Source organism: Apodemus sylvaticus, chromosome 19 (genome assembly GCF_947179515.1).
Source record: "Apodemus sylvaticus chromosome 19, mApoSyl1.1, whole genome shotgun sequence".
In the NCBI taxonomy this organism is placed as follows: Eukaryota; Metazoa; Chordata; class Mammalia; order Rodentia; family Muridae; genus Apodemus; species Apodemus sylvaticus.
Genome location: NC_067490.1, coordinates 16,644,619 through 16,657,060, shown reverse-complemented (window position 1 = coordinate 16,657,060; position 12,442 = coordinate 16,644,619). Strand labels below are relative to the sequence as shown.

At 45.3% G+C, this 12,442-nt stretch overlaps 2 protein-coding genes across 4 annotated transcripts in view; one reads left to right on the top strand and one right to left on the bottom strand.

Annotated features, from left to right (window-relative positions):
• Bicc1 (BicC family RNA binding protein 1) overlaps nucleotides 1–12,442 on the bottom strand; it is a 227,704-nt gene that overhangs the window by 75,668 nt on the left and 139,594 nt on the right. The window lies entirely within an intron of this gene.
• LOC127669457 (60S ribosomal protein L35a) lies at nucleotides 5,868–6,286 on the top strand. The gene has a single exon (XM_052163410.1). The coding sequence runs from the start codon at nucleotides 5,926–5,928 to the stop codon at nucleotides 6,256–6,258; it is 333 nt and encodes a 110-aa protein (XP_052019370.1). The 5' UTR covers nucleotides 5,868–5,925; the 3' UTR covers nucleotides 6,259–6,286.

Genomic DNA, 12,442 nt, shown 5'->3' with positions numbered 1-12,442 from the left:
GGAAAGACACCAGGGATGACGACGCTCACATTTAGGCCTACAGTCTTGCCTCGGCTCTTAGTACTTGCTTGGTTTTTCACAGAATAAGAAACAACAGTGCATTGAATTTGACGTATGACTCGTTAAAGCGGTTGTTGAACTGGATTATAGGAATATCGAGTTGCCTGTGCTGGTCTGAAGGACGAGAACTTCCTTGAAACTTGGCGACAGACAATACTGTAGTCTACCCTGTGATAAGGCTGCTTTCTGGGTATCGGGACCATGCACCATAGAGCCTCCTATAGCATCGATAAGTTACTAAGAGATGCAGCTGGCTTCATCTCTGCAGAATAAGAAATTGAGAACCCAGAGCTTTCCTGGAGGCATGCACAGGAGTATCATAACGAAGTAGGGGAAAACAGCAGAGGAGAGTTTCATGAAAGCCTGAGGTTGCAGGGAGAAGTCAGGCATGGCTGAAGAAAACACCCCTTCAGGATCAAAGGCCTCTTCCCAGAAGATCCAGGGAGCACTGCCGGCCTCCTAGAGGATTCAGGGACTCTCGGATTCCTACACAGGACCTGGCCCTTCCTCCCTGCATGAGAACCCTGAGGTCCCAGCATGCTCTGCTTCCCTTGGAGTGGGATACTTGGCAGCTGGCCGCATCCCTTTGTCTAGTTGTGCTTAGCTGCAGTCTCCCCTTGCAGGTGTTGACCTCCAGGTCTTCGTCAACAAATGCTGTAGATAAACTGCCTGGAAGGGTCCTTCCAGCAGCCTGGGATCTGAGGTGGGCTAGAAGAAGAAGCTGGGAAGGCAGGCAAAGGCAAATCCATTCCAGCCCTTATGTGGATTCAGTGAAGGGGTTTAAAGAAAAGTATAGGGCCATCGCTAATAACCTCTTTATAGATGAGTTCACCAAAACACTGACAGGGAAACATAAACAGGGAAACACAGGGAAAGGAAAACATGACTATAGAACCTCTGGCCTTACAGCCTGACTCGCTCCAGGGGAAACTAACTCAAGATTTTTTAAGGGAAAGACTATATAATGGAATGCTAATAGGACCATGCCTCTGTATGTCCTGGTGGTTATTTAGCCCAAGGGGTCACACAGTTCCTGTGATGTCCAAATACCAGGGAATAGGGGAGTGTTCCTTTAAACACACTTATATGAAATCACTAGAACCCAAGTGTGGTAGTTTGAATGTGCTTGGTCCAGGAGTTGCACTATTAAGAGGTGTGGCTTTGTTGGAGTGGGTGTGGCTTTGTTGGAGTAGGTGTGTCATTGTGGGTGTGGGCTTTAAGACCCTCATCCAAGCTGCCTGGAAGCCAGTCTTCCACTAGTAGCCTTCAGAAGATGTAGAACTCTCAGCTCCTCCTGCACCATACCTGCCTGGATGCTTCCCTGCTCCCTCCCACCTTGATGATAATGGAATGAACCTCTGAGTCTGTAAGCCAGCCCCAGTTAAATGTTGCCCTTTATAAGACTTGAGTTGGTCATGGTGTCTGTTCACAGCAGTAAAACCCTAAGACACCAAGGGTGAAACACATCCCATGAGACTCCGGTTGCTAATCTTTTAGAGAAAGCATGAGACCAAAAAAAAAAAAAAAAAAAAAAAGGGAGAATGGGGGTGGGAAATAATTATCTTACTCTTCTATTGTTGTGACAAAACACCATGACCAAAGTAACTTATAAAAGAAAGCATTTAATTTGAAGGCTTATCATTCCAGAAGTTTAGAGTCCGTGATCATCATGGTAAGGAGCATGGCGCTAGAGCAGTAGCTGAGAGTTCACATCTGATCCCCAAGTACAAGGCATGGAGAGAGTGAGCTAACTGGAAATGACATGAGTTTTAGAAACCTCAAAATCCACGCCCAGGGACACACCTTATCCAACATGGCCACACTGCTTGATCCTTCCCAAACAGTTCCATTAACTGGGAGACAAAGCATCTAATACATATACCTGTGGGGGCGATTCTCATTCAAACCACTTAAATTATTTCACACAATAAATAGAGCCTACCAATTTAATATGCCACGTGTGAAATAAAAGTCCTACCAGCGGTGAGCTAGAGAGATGGCTCAGGGGTTAAGTGTACCAGTTGTTCTCCCAAAGGATCTAGGTTCAGCTCCCAGCACCAACATGGAGGCTCAGAATTATCTATAACTTCAATTCCAGGACAGCCAGCACCCTCTTCTGACCCTCTGGGCAGTGCATATATGTAATGCATATACATATATGCAGGCAAAATGCTAATACACATAAAGGAATAATAAATAAATCTAAAGAACAAAAATGTACATATTATAGACATGTATGTACACATAATTGTATACAAATACATGGGTGGGGTTCATGTGTGTGTAAGTGTGTGTACATGTATGTATGTATATGTGTATGCATGTGTGCATGTGAGTGAGCATGTATGCATGCGTGTGTGCAAGTGTGTATGTATGTGCATGTGTGTGCGTGAGCATGTTTAGGTGTGTGCATGTGTGTGCATTAGCATGTGTGTATGCGTGTAAATGTGTGTATATGTCTATGTGTGTACACCATGATCCACAAGTGTAGGTAAGAGGACTACTTTTCTAAGTTGGCTCTCTTCTTCACCCATGGGACTCCATGATATTAGCATTGTAAACACATGCTTTTACCTACTGAGCTACCTTGCTAGTTCAAAACACTATTTTCTGTAACAGCTTATTTTTACTCATTATTTATGGGTGTATGTTCTCAATGTAGGCACTGAGAACAAACCTCAGGTTCTCTGGATAAATAGGGAAGTACTCCTCACCTCTGAGTCATCTCTCTATTCCTACAAAATCCATTTAAAATGGATGTCTCACTTACAGACATATCTAGTCAAGAAGAAGGAATTTTTTGGAAGGACAAAACACCAACAGCAACATGAAGATGGTACAGGCACAGCAAATGGGAAGAACAGAGATGGCATTGGTAGTGGTCTAAATGAGAACGGGCCCTATAGGTTTATATATCTGCATCTTTAGTAGCCAGTTACTGGAACTGTTTGGGAAGGATTAGGAGGTGTGGCCTTGTTGGAGGAGGTATGTCATTCAGAGTAGGCTTTAAGGTTTTAAAAGCCATGTCTTAATATCAGCCAACCAGACCCTCCAGAGCTCCCAGGGACTAAACCACCAACCAAAGATTACACATGGAGTGACCCATGGCTCCGGCTGCATATGTAGCAGAGGATGGCCTTGTTAGGCATCAATGAGAGGAGAGGCCCTTAGTCTGTGAAGGCTCGTTGCCCCAGTGTAGGGGAATGAATGTCAGGGCAGGGAGGTGGGAGTAGGTGGGTGGGGAAACACCCTCATAGAAGCAGGGGGAGGGGGGAAGGGATGGGGGATTCCAGAGTGGGGCAGAAAAAGGGATAACATTTGAAATGTGAAGAAAGAAAATATCCAATTTAAAAAAAAAAAAACATGTTGTAGTTGGGTTTTATTGCTATGAAGAGATACCAAGACCACAACAACTCTTACGAAGGAAAGCATTTAAATGGGGCTGCATTACAGTTCAGAGGTTCAGTTCATTACCAGTATGGCAAGAAGCATAGCCACATGTAGGCAGGCATGATGCTGGAGAAGGAGTTTTACATCTGGATCAGTAGGCAACAGGAAGAGAAAGGAGAGACACTGGGCCTGTCTTGAGCATCTGAAACCACCAAGTCCACCCCCAGTGACACTGTTCCCTCAGCAAGGCCATACCTCTAAATAGTGCTACAACCTGTGGGCCTATGGGGGCCGCTGCCCTTTAAGCCACCACTGGTCCACCAGGACCAGTCTCTGTCTGCCGCCTGCTGATCAGGACGCAGGCTCTCAGCTCCTGCTCCAGTACCATGGCCTGCTTGCTCCCATGATGACCACAGACTCACCCTCTGAAACTATAAACAAGCCACCAATGAGATGCTTTCTTTTATAAGTTACCTTGGTCATGGTGTCTCTTCACAGCAACAAAACAGTAACTATGGCAGCATCCTAGCAAGAGAACAAGATGGCTGGCAAAGATGTGGTTGAGAGAGGTACAACCTTCTAGGGGTGCTCTTGAGCTCTCCATCAAAGAAATGTTAAATGCAGAAAAAAAGCAGTTTTGAGGTGAGCTGTCTCCACAGCAGCGGCAGACTGCCCTCTGGCTTCCCAGGCCAGCTGCCCTCTCTCCAGTTCCCTGTCAATGACTGCACATAGACAGGTTATGATCCCCTCAGTTCTGTCAGAATTAGGTTTATTTCAACAAGATGGCTTTTGCCCAGCCCTCCTACACGGCAGCTAAGGGGTAGTCACACCCACACTGTGCTCTGAGGCTTTCCCGTCCCTTCTACCCACAGGCATACTTGTGCTTCCACAGGAGGAAGACTTGGATTGTGAGGGTTCAACCAGGCCAATCTGCTTCTTTCCCAGGTATACCTCAACAGATGATGACGTGCCACAAGAAGAATGAAAGGCATTTTGTAAAAGTACTTGATAAAAAGATGGCAGGCCAAAGAGAAACAGGTGTGAAGCTAACTCTTGGGATTATGGCTAACGCATCGAATATAGGAACACAGAACAGAGTTATGGGTTTGGGTAGGACACATACTTGGGGACGAGCTTGTGGACACAGGTCAGTGCTAATTCCTCTAATCTAGGGACCTTGGGGAACTAAGAGCAAGCAGTCTGGAGCATAGATGAGACTTCCATGAAATTCGATTGTCAAAACTGTCTATTGATGAGACTGATTTTACCACTTCAGTAGGAAAGCCATGGAGGTGGGCGACAGGCATGTGGGCTTTAGACTTTAGTTTTAGTGTCCTCTTTAGTACCCAATGAAGCATTACTGGGATGGCCACATTTCAGCTCACAATCTGGATCAAGGGACAAGTGTTCCCCTTCTGACATCGAGGCTGCTATCCAGAAAAGTAATGGCAATCTCACCGGCTCAGAAGAAATGCTTATTTTGTAGTCTTCTTCCTATCAGTGAATATCGACAAAGTCCAAGTAACACTGGTCCCTTCTTCGCGTACACAAAGCACAGGAGGAGGAGGATGCTAAAGGCACCTGAAGTGGAAACTTCCAGTTTCTTTGGAAAGTCGGTTATGTCGGACGATGTTTTGCTGGGGCACACGGGGGAAGGATGCTTTGCTATAGCAGACACATGAAAGGATGTACGTTCAGAAGGAATATAAATATGACTCCACAGGCAGTGAGAGCTCAAGCGTTTGTTCGCTTTGCTCTGCCTTGCTATCCTTTGCTAAGGACACACATGTATTGGTTCGCCTTAAATAGCTCGTTGAGCTCTACTTGTGGTAACACCGCCATTGAGAGAAACTCGTCCAAGAACTGCTGGGGAGGTTCCTGGGTTTCTTGTGGCGTCTGCCTGCCTAGAGGACTGGTCTGCAGTTGCTGATTCATATTTGGTGTTTGCTGTGGGACTGATCTGCTGACAAAGAAGATTAAGCCCACCCCCCAAAAGAACTATTACTAAACAGGTCCACCTCCCTCATATCCTGATAACTTTTCTCTTCCTTTACCTGGGTGGTGGGCAAGAGAAGAGGTTAAATATTTATTACAATAGGCTGCAAAAAATGTATGACTATAGGCACCGTCACAAGACTTTTAACAGTGGGTAGCATGTTGCACCCAAGGACATCTGTACTCAAGACTGCTCCTTAGGGATTCTGCTTTCAACCAGCTTGATCCAGAAGAAGAAAATAAGACCTTCCCTGGTGCCGTCCAGACAGGAGACCCTTCCCAAGCAATACCCTGCTCCAGTGGAGGCAATATCCAGGAGCTTGGGAAGAACAATGTCGCTGTGTCCCCACCAGGACAGCACATGCATAAATCAGACTGCTTTTGTAGATTTTTTTTTCCTCTTAAAAAGGAAAGAGTGGCTCTTTCCGCCATCTTGGCGCCTGTGGAGGCCTGCTGGGAACAGGACTTCTGAAAGCAAGTATGTCTGGAAGGCTGTGGTGCAAGGCCACTTTTGCTGGCTACAAGCGAGGTCTCCGGAACCAAAGAGAGCACACGGCTCTTCTTAAAATCGAAGGTGTCTATGCCCGAGATGAAACCGAGTTCTACTTAGGCAAGAGATGTGCTTATGTGTATAAAGCAAAAAACAATACAGTGACTCCTGGAGGCAAACCAAACAAAACCAGAGTGATCTGGGGAAAAGTAACTCGCGCCCACGGAAACAGTGGCATGGTCCGTGCCAAATTCCGAAGCAACCTTCCTGCAAAGGCCATTGGACACAGAATCCGGGTGATGCTGTACCCATCCCGGATTTAAATTAATGGAGAGTAAATAAATAAAACTAGATTTGTGAAAAAAAAAAAAGGAAAGAGTGCACCAGCAGGATAGTTCAGCCAGGAAAGGCTCTTGCCATGCTAGCTTGATGATGTAAGTTCAATACCTGGGACCCATGTAAAGGAAGGAGGAAAGAACTGACTCTACAGAGTTGTTGTCTAACCTCCCCTCATGTATCTTCACACCTATGCTTGAGAGGGGAAAAGGAGAGAGGGAGAGGGAGAGGGAGAGGGAGAGGGAGAGGGAGAGGGGAGGAGGAGGAGAAGGGGAGGTAAGGAAGGAAAGGAAGGAAAGGAAGGAAATTTTAAATTGGCAACCAACTTACCTCAAATTAAGATAGGTATACTTCAGCTTATCACTATTTTTTAAGTATAATATTTTTATTAATTCCTTGAAAAATCTCATGTAATATATTTTGATTACAGTCACCCCTGACTCCTCCTACTAACTCCTCTCAGGTTCAACCCAGACCCCCTTCCCACTTCATGATATACAGACACAGATACAGAGATACAGATATATATCACCAATTTGTGCTGTTCATTGTTCATACTGTCATGGGTATGGGTCATTCCCCGGAGCGTGGTCTACCTGCCAGAAGTCACACCCTTAATGAAAGTTGGCTCCACCCATTTCAGAAGCTATCAATTATCAATAGCTCCTCAGGTGGCGTGGAACATAGTAAGGCCTTCCTCGCTCCATGCTAGATTGATCTTGTGCAGATCTTGTATAGGTAACCTGAGATGCCGTGAGTTCATGACCATTTCCAGAGATGTTGTTTGACTCTGGTCCTTTCTGACCTCTAGCTATTACGGTTTCCAATCCCCTCTTCTGGGATGTTCCTTGAGCCTTAGGAGGAGGGGTATGGTACAGATGTCCTATTTGTAAGTGAGGACTCCATAGATATCAGCCCCTGCACTTTGACCAGTCAGCCTTACACGGCTGTTTCATTTACCTTTTCCAGAATGGCTACTGTGATTTATTCCCCAGAGAACTGGAATTTCCATGATGCTAGGGAGGGAATGCAGTCTTCCCCAGATCCGCTTGACAGACAGAAAAACCAGACCCAGTGGCAGATATGGAAAAGACACATATCTGGATCTGCTGCCCTCTCATTACAGACCACAGAGGACTCTCTCTTCCCAAAATGCCAATTTAATACATAGACACAGAAAATGATTTCTTCATGTGCCAAAAGGTCAAGTTGTACCCAATACCGCAGTAAACTTGGCAACGAATTCCCTCAGAAAAGAAGTTTTTCCTAGTGGGAAAAAAATTGGGCCATTTGCCTCTTCGTTGAGAATTTTTAAATTTGGTGGGTTTTTTCCCCCAGCTAATATAAAGTTACCAGCAATTTCCTGAAAATCCAAACATGATTTTGAAACCCTGAAATTACATTGACAAAGAAATATTACCAGTTCACTTCAGCATCAGGATAAAGTGAGAAAAATATTATATCATGATTCCCAGACCAAGAGTCCTCTTTTGCCCAATTTTCACATCGGGAAGGGAGAGGCAAAAATGGTTATAGGTCTGTATGCATGCCTGGATACATGAGGGGTTGTATTTAAAACAAAAATAAACTCAACTATGTCGGCGTTGCAGTAATTTAGAGCCAAAGACCACAGTTAAGACATGCCAAAAATCTTATGCTAACCAGAAAGGGCTTTCAAACGTTCCCAGAATGAACATTTTTATCATAATGATTGTAGGCTCCCATTTAAGTAGCCTCTGGCACCTGAGGAGAAACAGTGACCTAGAAAACCCTGCCAGGCTAGCAGGTCACAGAGAGCGGTCACTACCCATTAGCGGCTGGGGGTCAGCGTCGGGGTGGCAGAGGTGTAATTCAGCACAGCCCAGGCTTGTGTGTTGCCATCTTCCTGTTTGTCCAGACTCCTGTGTGGATTAGTGTCAACAGTCACCGGCTTTTCCCATGAGGAAGTGTAGGCTGCATAATCTAGGGCCATTGATAGCTGTCTTCTCTGATAGCAACTACTGTACGAAGGCCTGACCGAGGGAGACTTCCACAGCTACCCAGGAGGAAGACCCTCATGGCCTTGGCTGAAGTGAAGACTCTCTTGAAAGGAAAGACAAACGCCTCTGGACAACCAAGGCCAGCCCCACATAAGTGTGGCAAATGGTGCTGACATCGGATATCGAAAGGTGGGAACACAGGCCAACAAGAGAACAGCCGTTCTGTTGTCCTCAGGGACAGGCTGATGGTGTCCGTGATGACACCAGGAGGTGCGGGGAAGACTTCCAAAAGAGGACTGGTTCCAATCCATGTCACCTCATAGAGGCAAAGGAGAGGAGGGGATGGGATGGCGGAGGGGTTGCAGAGGGGAAACTGGGAAGGGGCGGCAACATTTGAAATGTAAATAAATAAAATAACCAATAAAAAAAATCCATAAGAATAAAGGGTATTTCAATGTACTGAGCTCCCCGTGAAGTTAGCAGTGTCAGAAAAATAATGAGGCAAACTCCTTTGCCTCTATGAAGGTGCTCCCCACCCCCACTTCTGCCTCAGTGCCCTCGAATCCGCCTACACTGGGGCATGGAGCCTCCACAGGACCAATGACCTCTCCTCCCATTAATGCCAGATTATTATTTCTGTCTTATAAGAATGGAGGGAAGGTGGTTCTGTTATATAAAGCATTATTGGGGGGGGGGCTGTTATATAAAGCTAAGAGTAAATGACCCCTCAAACTAAGCCACCATCCTGGAATAGAGGGACATCTGCTGGGGGCAGGGGGGGAAAGAACACTCAGTGTGACTCCAAGTGATCCTGTGCATGGCTTTGCAGTGGCCCAGCCCACAGCCTTTGATGTTCTAGAGCTAGGAAAAGTAACCTAGATGTTCTCTGCTGCAGGCAGGCAGGAGGATCCAGAGAAATAGGTCAGATCACACCTAACTGCTTGAGTATCTTGTGTTTCAGAAACAACAACAACAACAACACAGGTGCCCAAGGCACACAAAATTTCTTTGTTCCCCCCCCCCCTTATAAGAAACGGTTTTAAAAAAGATAAATAAAAAAATTTAAAAACTTAAAAAAGAAAGAAAGAAAGAAACATGTTTTTCTCTTTGTAAAGAGCCAGGAGATGGTGTGACTACACATTACATAAGTAGTAAGTTATGAAGTCCCCGGATTATGCAATCCTTCAGAACCACGGCCACATTCATTGTCTTCAACTGATAATGTTAAGTCCCCCTCGGGAAACATGCATAAGTTATGAGGTGTTTGTGCTTGGAACATCTGGAAATTGGCTTACTGAGCACTGGCGGGCTGTTATATAAGACACCCTTCCATTCACAGGACTGCTACTCCAGGCACGTGAGCGTGCCTGCTCCCGTCTTAAAGTCACACACAACGTCTTAAATTGTAGCCACGGCAATACTGTCTCCAGCTTACTGGATTCTAAGTCATGGATGAGTTTTGCTTTACCTGTTCAAAGGAGTATGATTTGATTTAGTCAAGGTCTCCTGATGATGTGAAATATTGCTCAGTTGTAGACCAAGTATGCACCAGGGACCCCAGACATAGCCGTTGCTCAGACATTTACACAAGCACACCTTCTCCTCCACACCATGGTGACAAGGATGCCCTCGGCCCCGGAGGAGGCAAAGGGTTTGCCTTATTCACTAGTGAGTGATCAGAAAAGTCGGAAAGAGACCAGCTACCCTCACAAATGCAGGGTTTCAGCGGGCCACTCGACTCCATTTGGCGAGGTTTGTATCCACTGTGCTTTTCAGAAACAGCAGTCCCGAGCCATCTGTGGTTCCCTCAAGTACCCAAGCTTCCTCTACAAGATGCCTGTCACTTTTAAGTAAATTGAAAGTTCTCTTCTCTACCTCAGATCTAAAACGTCTTTCTACCCTCCCCTCCTTTTCGAACTCAGGGAAATAAGTCATACCCGTTTTGTCAAACAGCCAAGGAACTGATACAAACCAAACAGTTCACTTGGGCTCACATCTGGAAGAATTGGTGGCTTCAATCATGAGATGTGTGACCATACCTAGCAGAAGGCTAGCATGACATGTAGCATGACATATAGCAGAGGCTACATGTCAAGAGAAGGGCTCAGCACATGAATGCCACCTCTACCTCAATACCCCTTACCTTATCTTCACACCTGGAATTATTTTTTTTAAAAGATTTATTTATTTATTCATTTTATTTATTTATTTATTATATGTAAGTACACTGTAGCTGTCTTCACACACACCAGAAGAGGGAGTCAGATCTCATTACAGATGGTTGTGAGCCACCATGTGGTTGCTGGGATTTGAACTCAGGGCCTCCAGGAGAGCAGTCAGAGCTCTTAACCACTGAGCCATCTCTCCAGCCCCACACCTGGCATTCTTTCAAAGTCTACTTCTACTCTGCAGTCTCTCGGTCTAGAAGCACACTCAACTAACTCTCGCTTCTTCAGGAAAAGCAGACCAAGTTCATAAGATAAAAATATACTTACCTCACATCAACGCCCTTTGTCCCACCTACCATGTTTGTTAGTCACAGGATAAACACTAGCTAAATGGAACCGTTTTCTTTACCACAAGAGCCCTTCAAGATCCTCTTCTCTCGAACCCTTTCTCCGAGGCTCATGAAACTTTATTTAATTCCCTACACTGTCCCTATGGACAATGATGATCAATGCTTTCTGACTAAAAATAAAAAAGTTTCTAAAAAAAAAAAACAGTTAAATATTTTATCATTTAATTCATGCAATTGATGGTGGCAGCATACATGAACTCTTTAACTTAAATGCAGCTAAAAAAAAGAAAACTCAGTTGAATTCAGAAGAGTCTAACAGACTTTGGAGGCACAGGGTGGGGGAAATAGGGGTGGTTTTCTTGTCTAAAATGGGGTCCAATGTAGGATGCTAGACAAACAAAAACTAAGGCTTCACCCCCTAGGATGATGTGGTAGACGGGACCACACCCCACATGGCCGCCTTACCCAGCTGGATGTCACGTCTCAGGGCTAAGCACCTGAGGTAGGATTGCTCATAGAAACCGGATGGATTCACTGCAGCCTTCCGTTAAAAGCAGTCTTCTTGCCATTATCTTTAGAACTAGCATCCAACAATGTGTTTCCAAAGACCAGGATGTTAATGTCACCACCGGGCAAGAATAGCAAGATGAGGGAAATCAAATGTTTATTACCATCAAGTAACTTCTTCGGATTCCCTGCGGAACACACTTAAGAATTAGATGGCTAGAAACGGAAATATTTCCCCAACTTGGCTCTGATTTGCTCATTGTGACATTCAGGAGAGTTGACAGGCGTGATCCTCCTGCCTCCCAACCTCCGTGATTGATCATCAGTGATTTCTATTCTGGCAGGAGCCATGTCCAAATTGCCAAGGGCTTGGGAACTCTGATCCACCTGGGCGACACCCAGGGACAAGAGCTCAGGAACTCTCTCCCCGCTCACACGCTGATGAGATTTTTCCTGGAATGCTGAAGTCAGGGATTTCAGACCCTTTTTCTCTTGATTCCCGCTATATTTTTCTTCTTGTTGACAACAATCTAATGTGCCTGGAAACCACTCTGCGAGCGGATGTTCCACTCGGGAACACCTTAATACTTCTGCAGATGGCTTGGAGCCTTTCATTTTTTAAAACAAGCCATGAATTCTAAATCATTTTGGCGCATTTCTGCACTGCTATAGAAAATGCACTGGAGGTAACCTCATTCATTTTTCTCAAGACAGCTGAGCTGTCAAGGAACCTGGGCAAGGATTCTGAGTTCATTAGCTTAGGGAAGGTATCCAGGATGCCTACATTAATTTGGCTTCTCTCCAAAAGGCCTTAAGACAAGAACCTTTGGTTGGTTTGTGTCACATAAGACAATTCAGAAGGCAGCAACAGGAGCACAGGTCGGACTGAGAATGTCTCTGAGGCCAGTGAAATGCTAATGATGTTCAGGGCTTGTAGCAGTGAGTGCTAGGATAAATTAATTCCGCAGAGCACTCTGAGACTTGAACAGTGTATCTCCAGTTGCCCTACAGATGGAGGAAGTAGACAGGGTATTTGTTTTCTGGCTCCTTTCGACAGCTCCCCTTGGATACTGAATATCCAGAATCTTCACGCACATTCCAGGCTATTGTTGAGTCAGAAAACATTCCCGAGGGGCCACCAAAGAGGTGATGCAGGTCTGCAGAAAC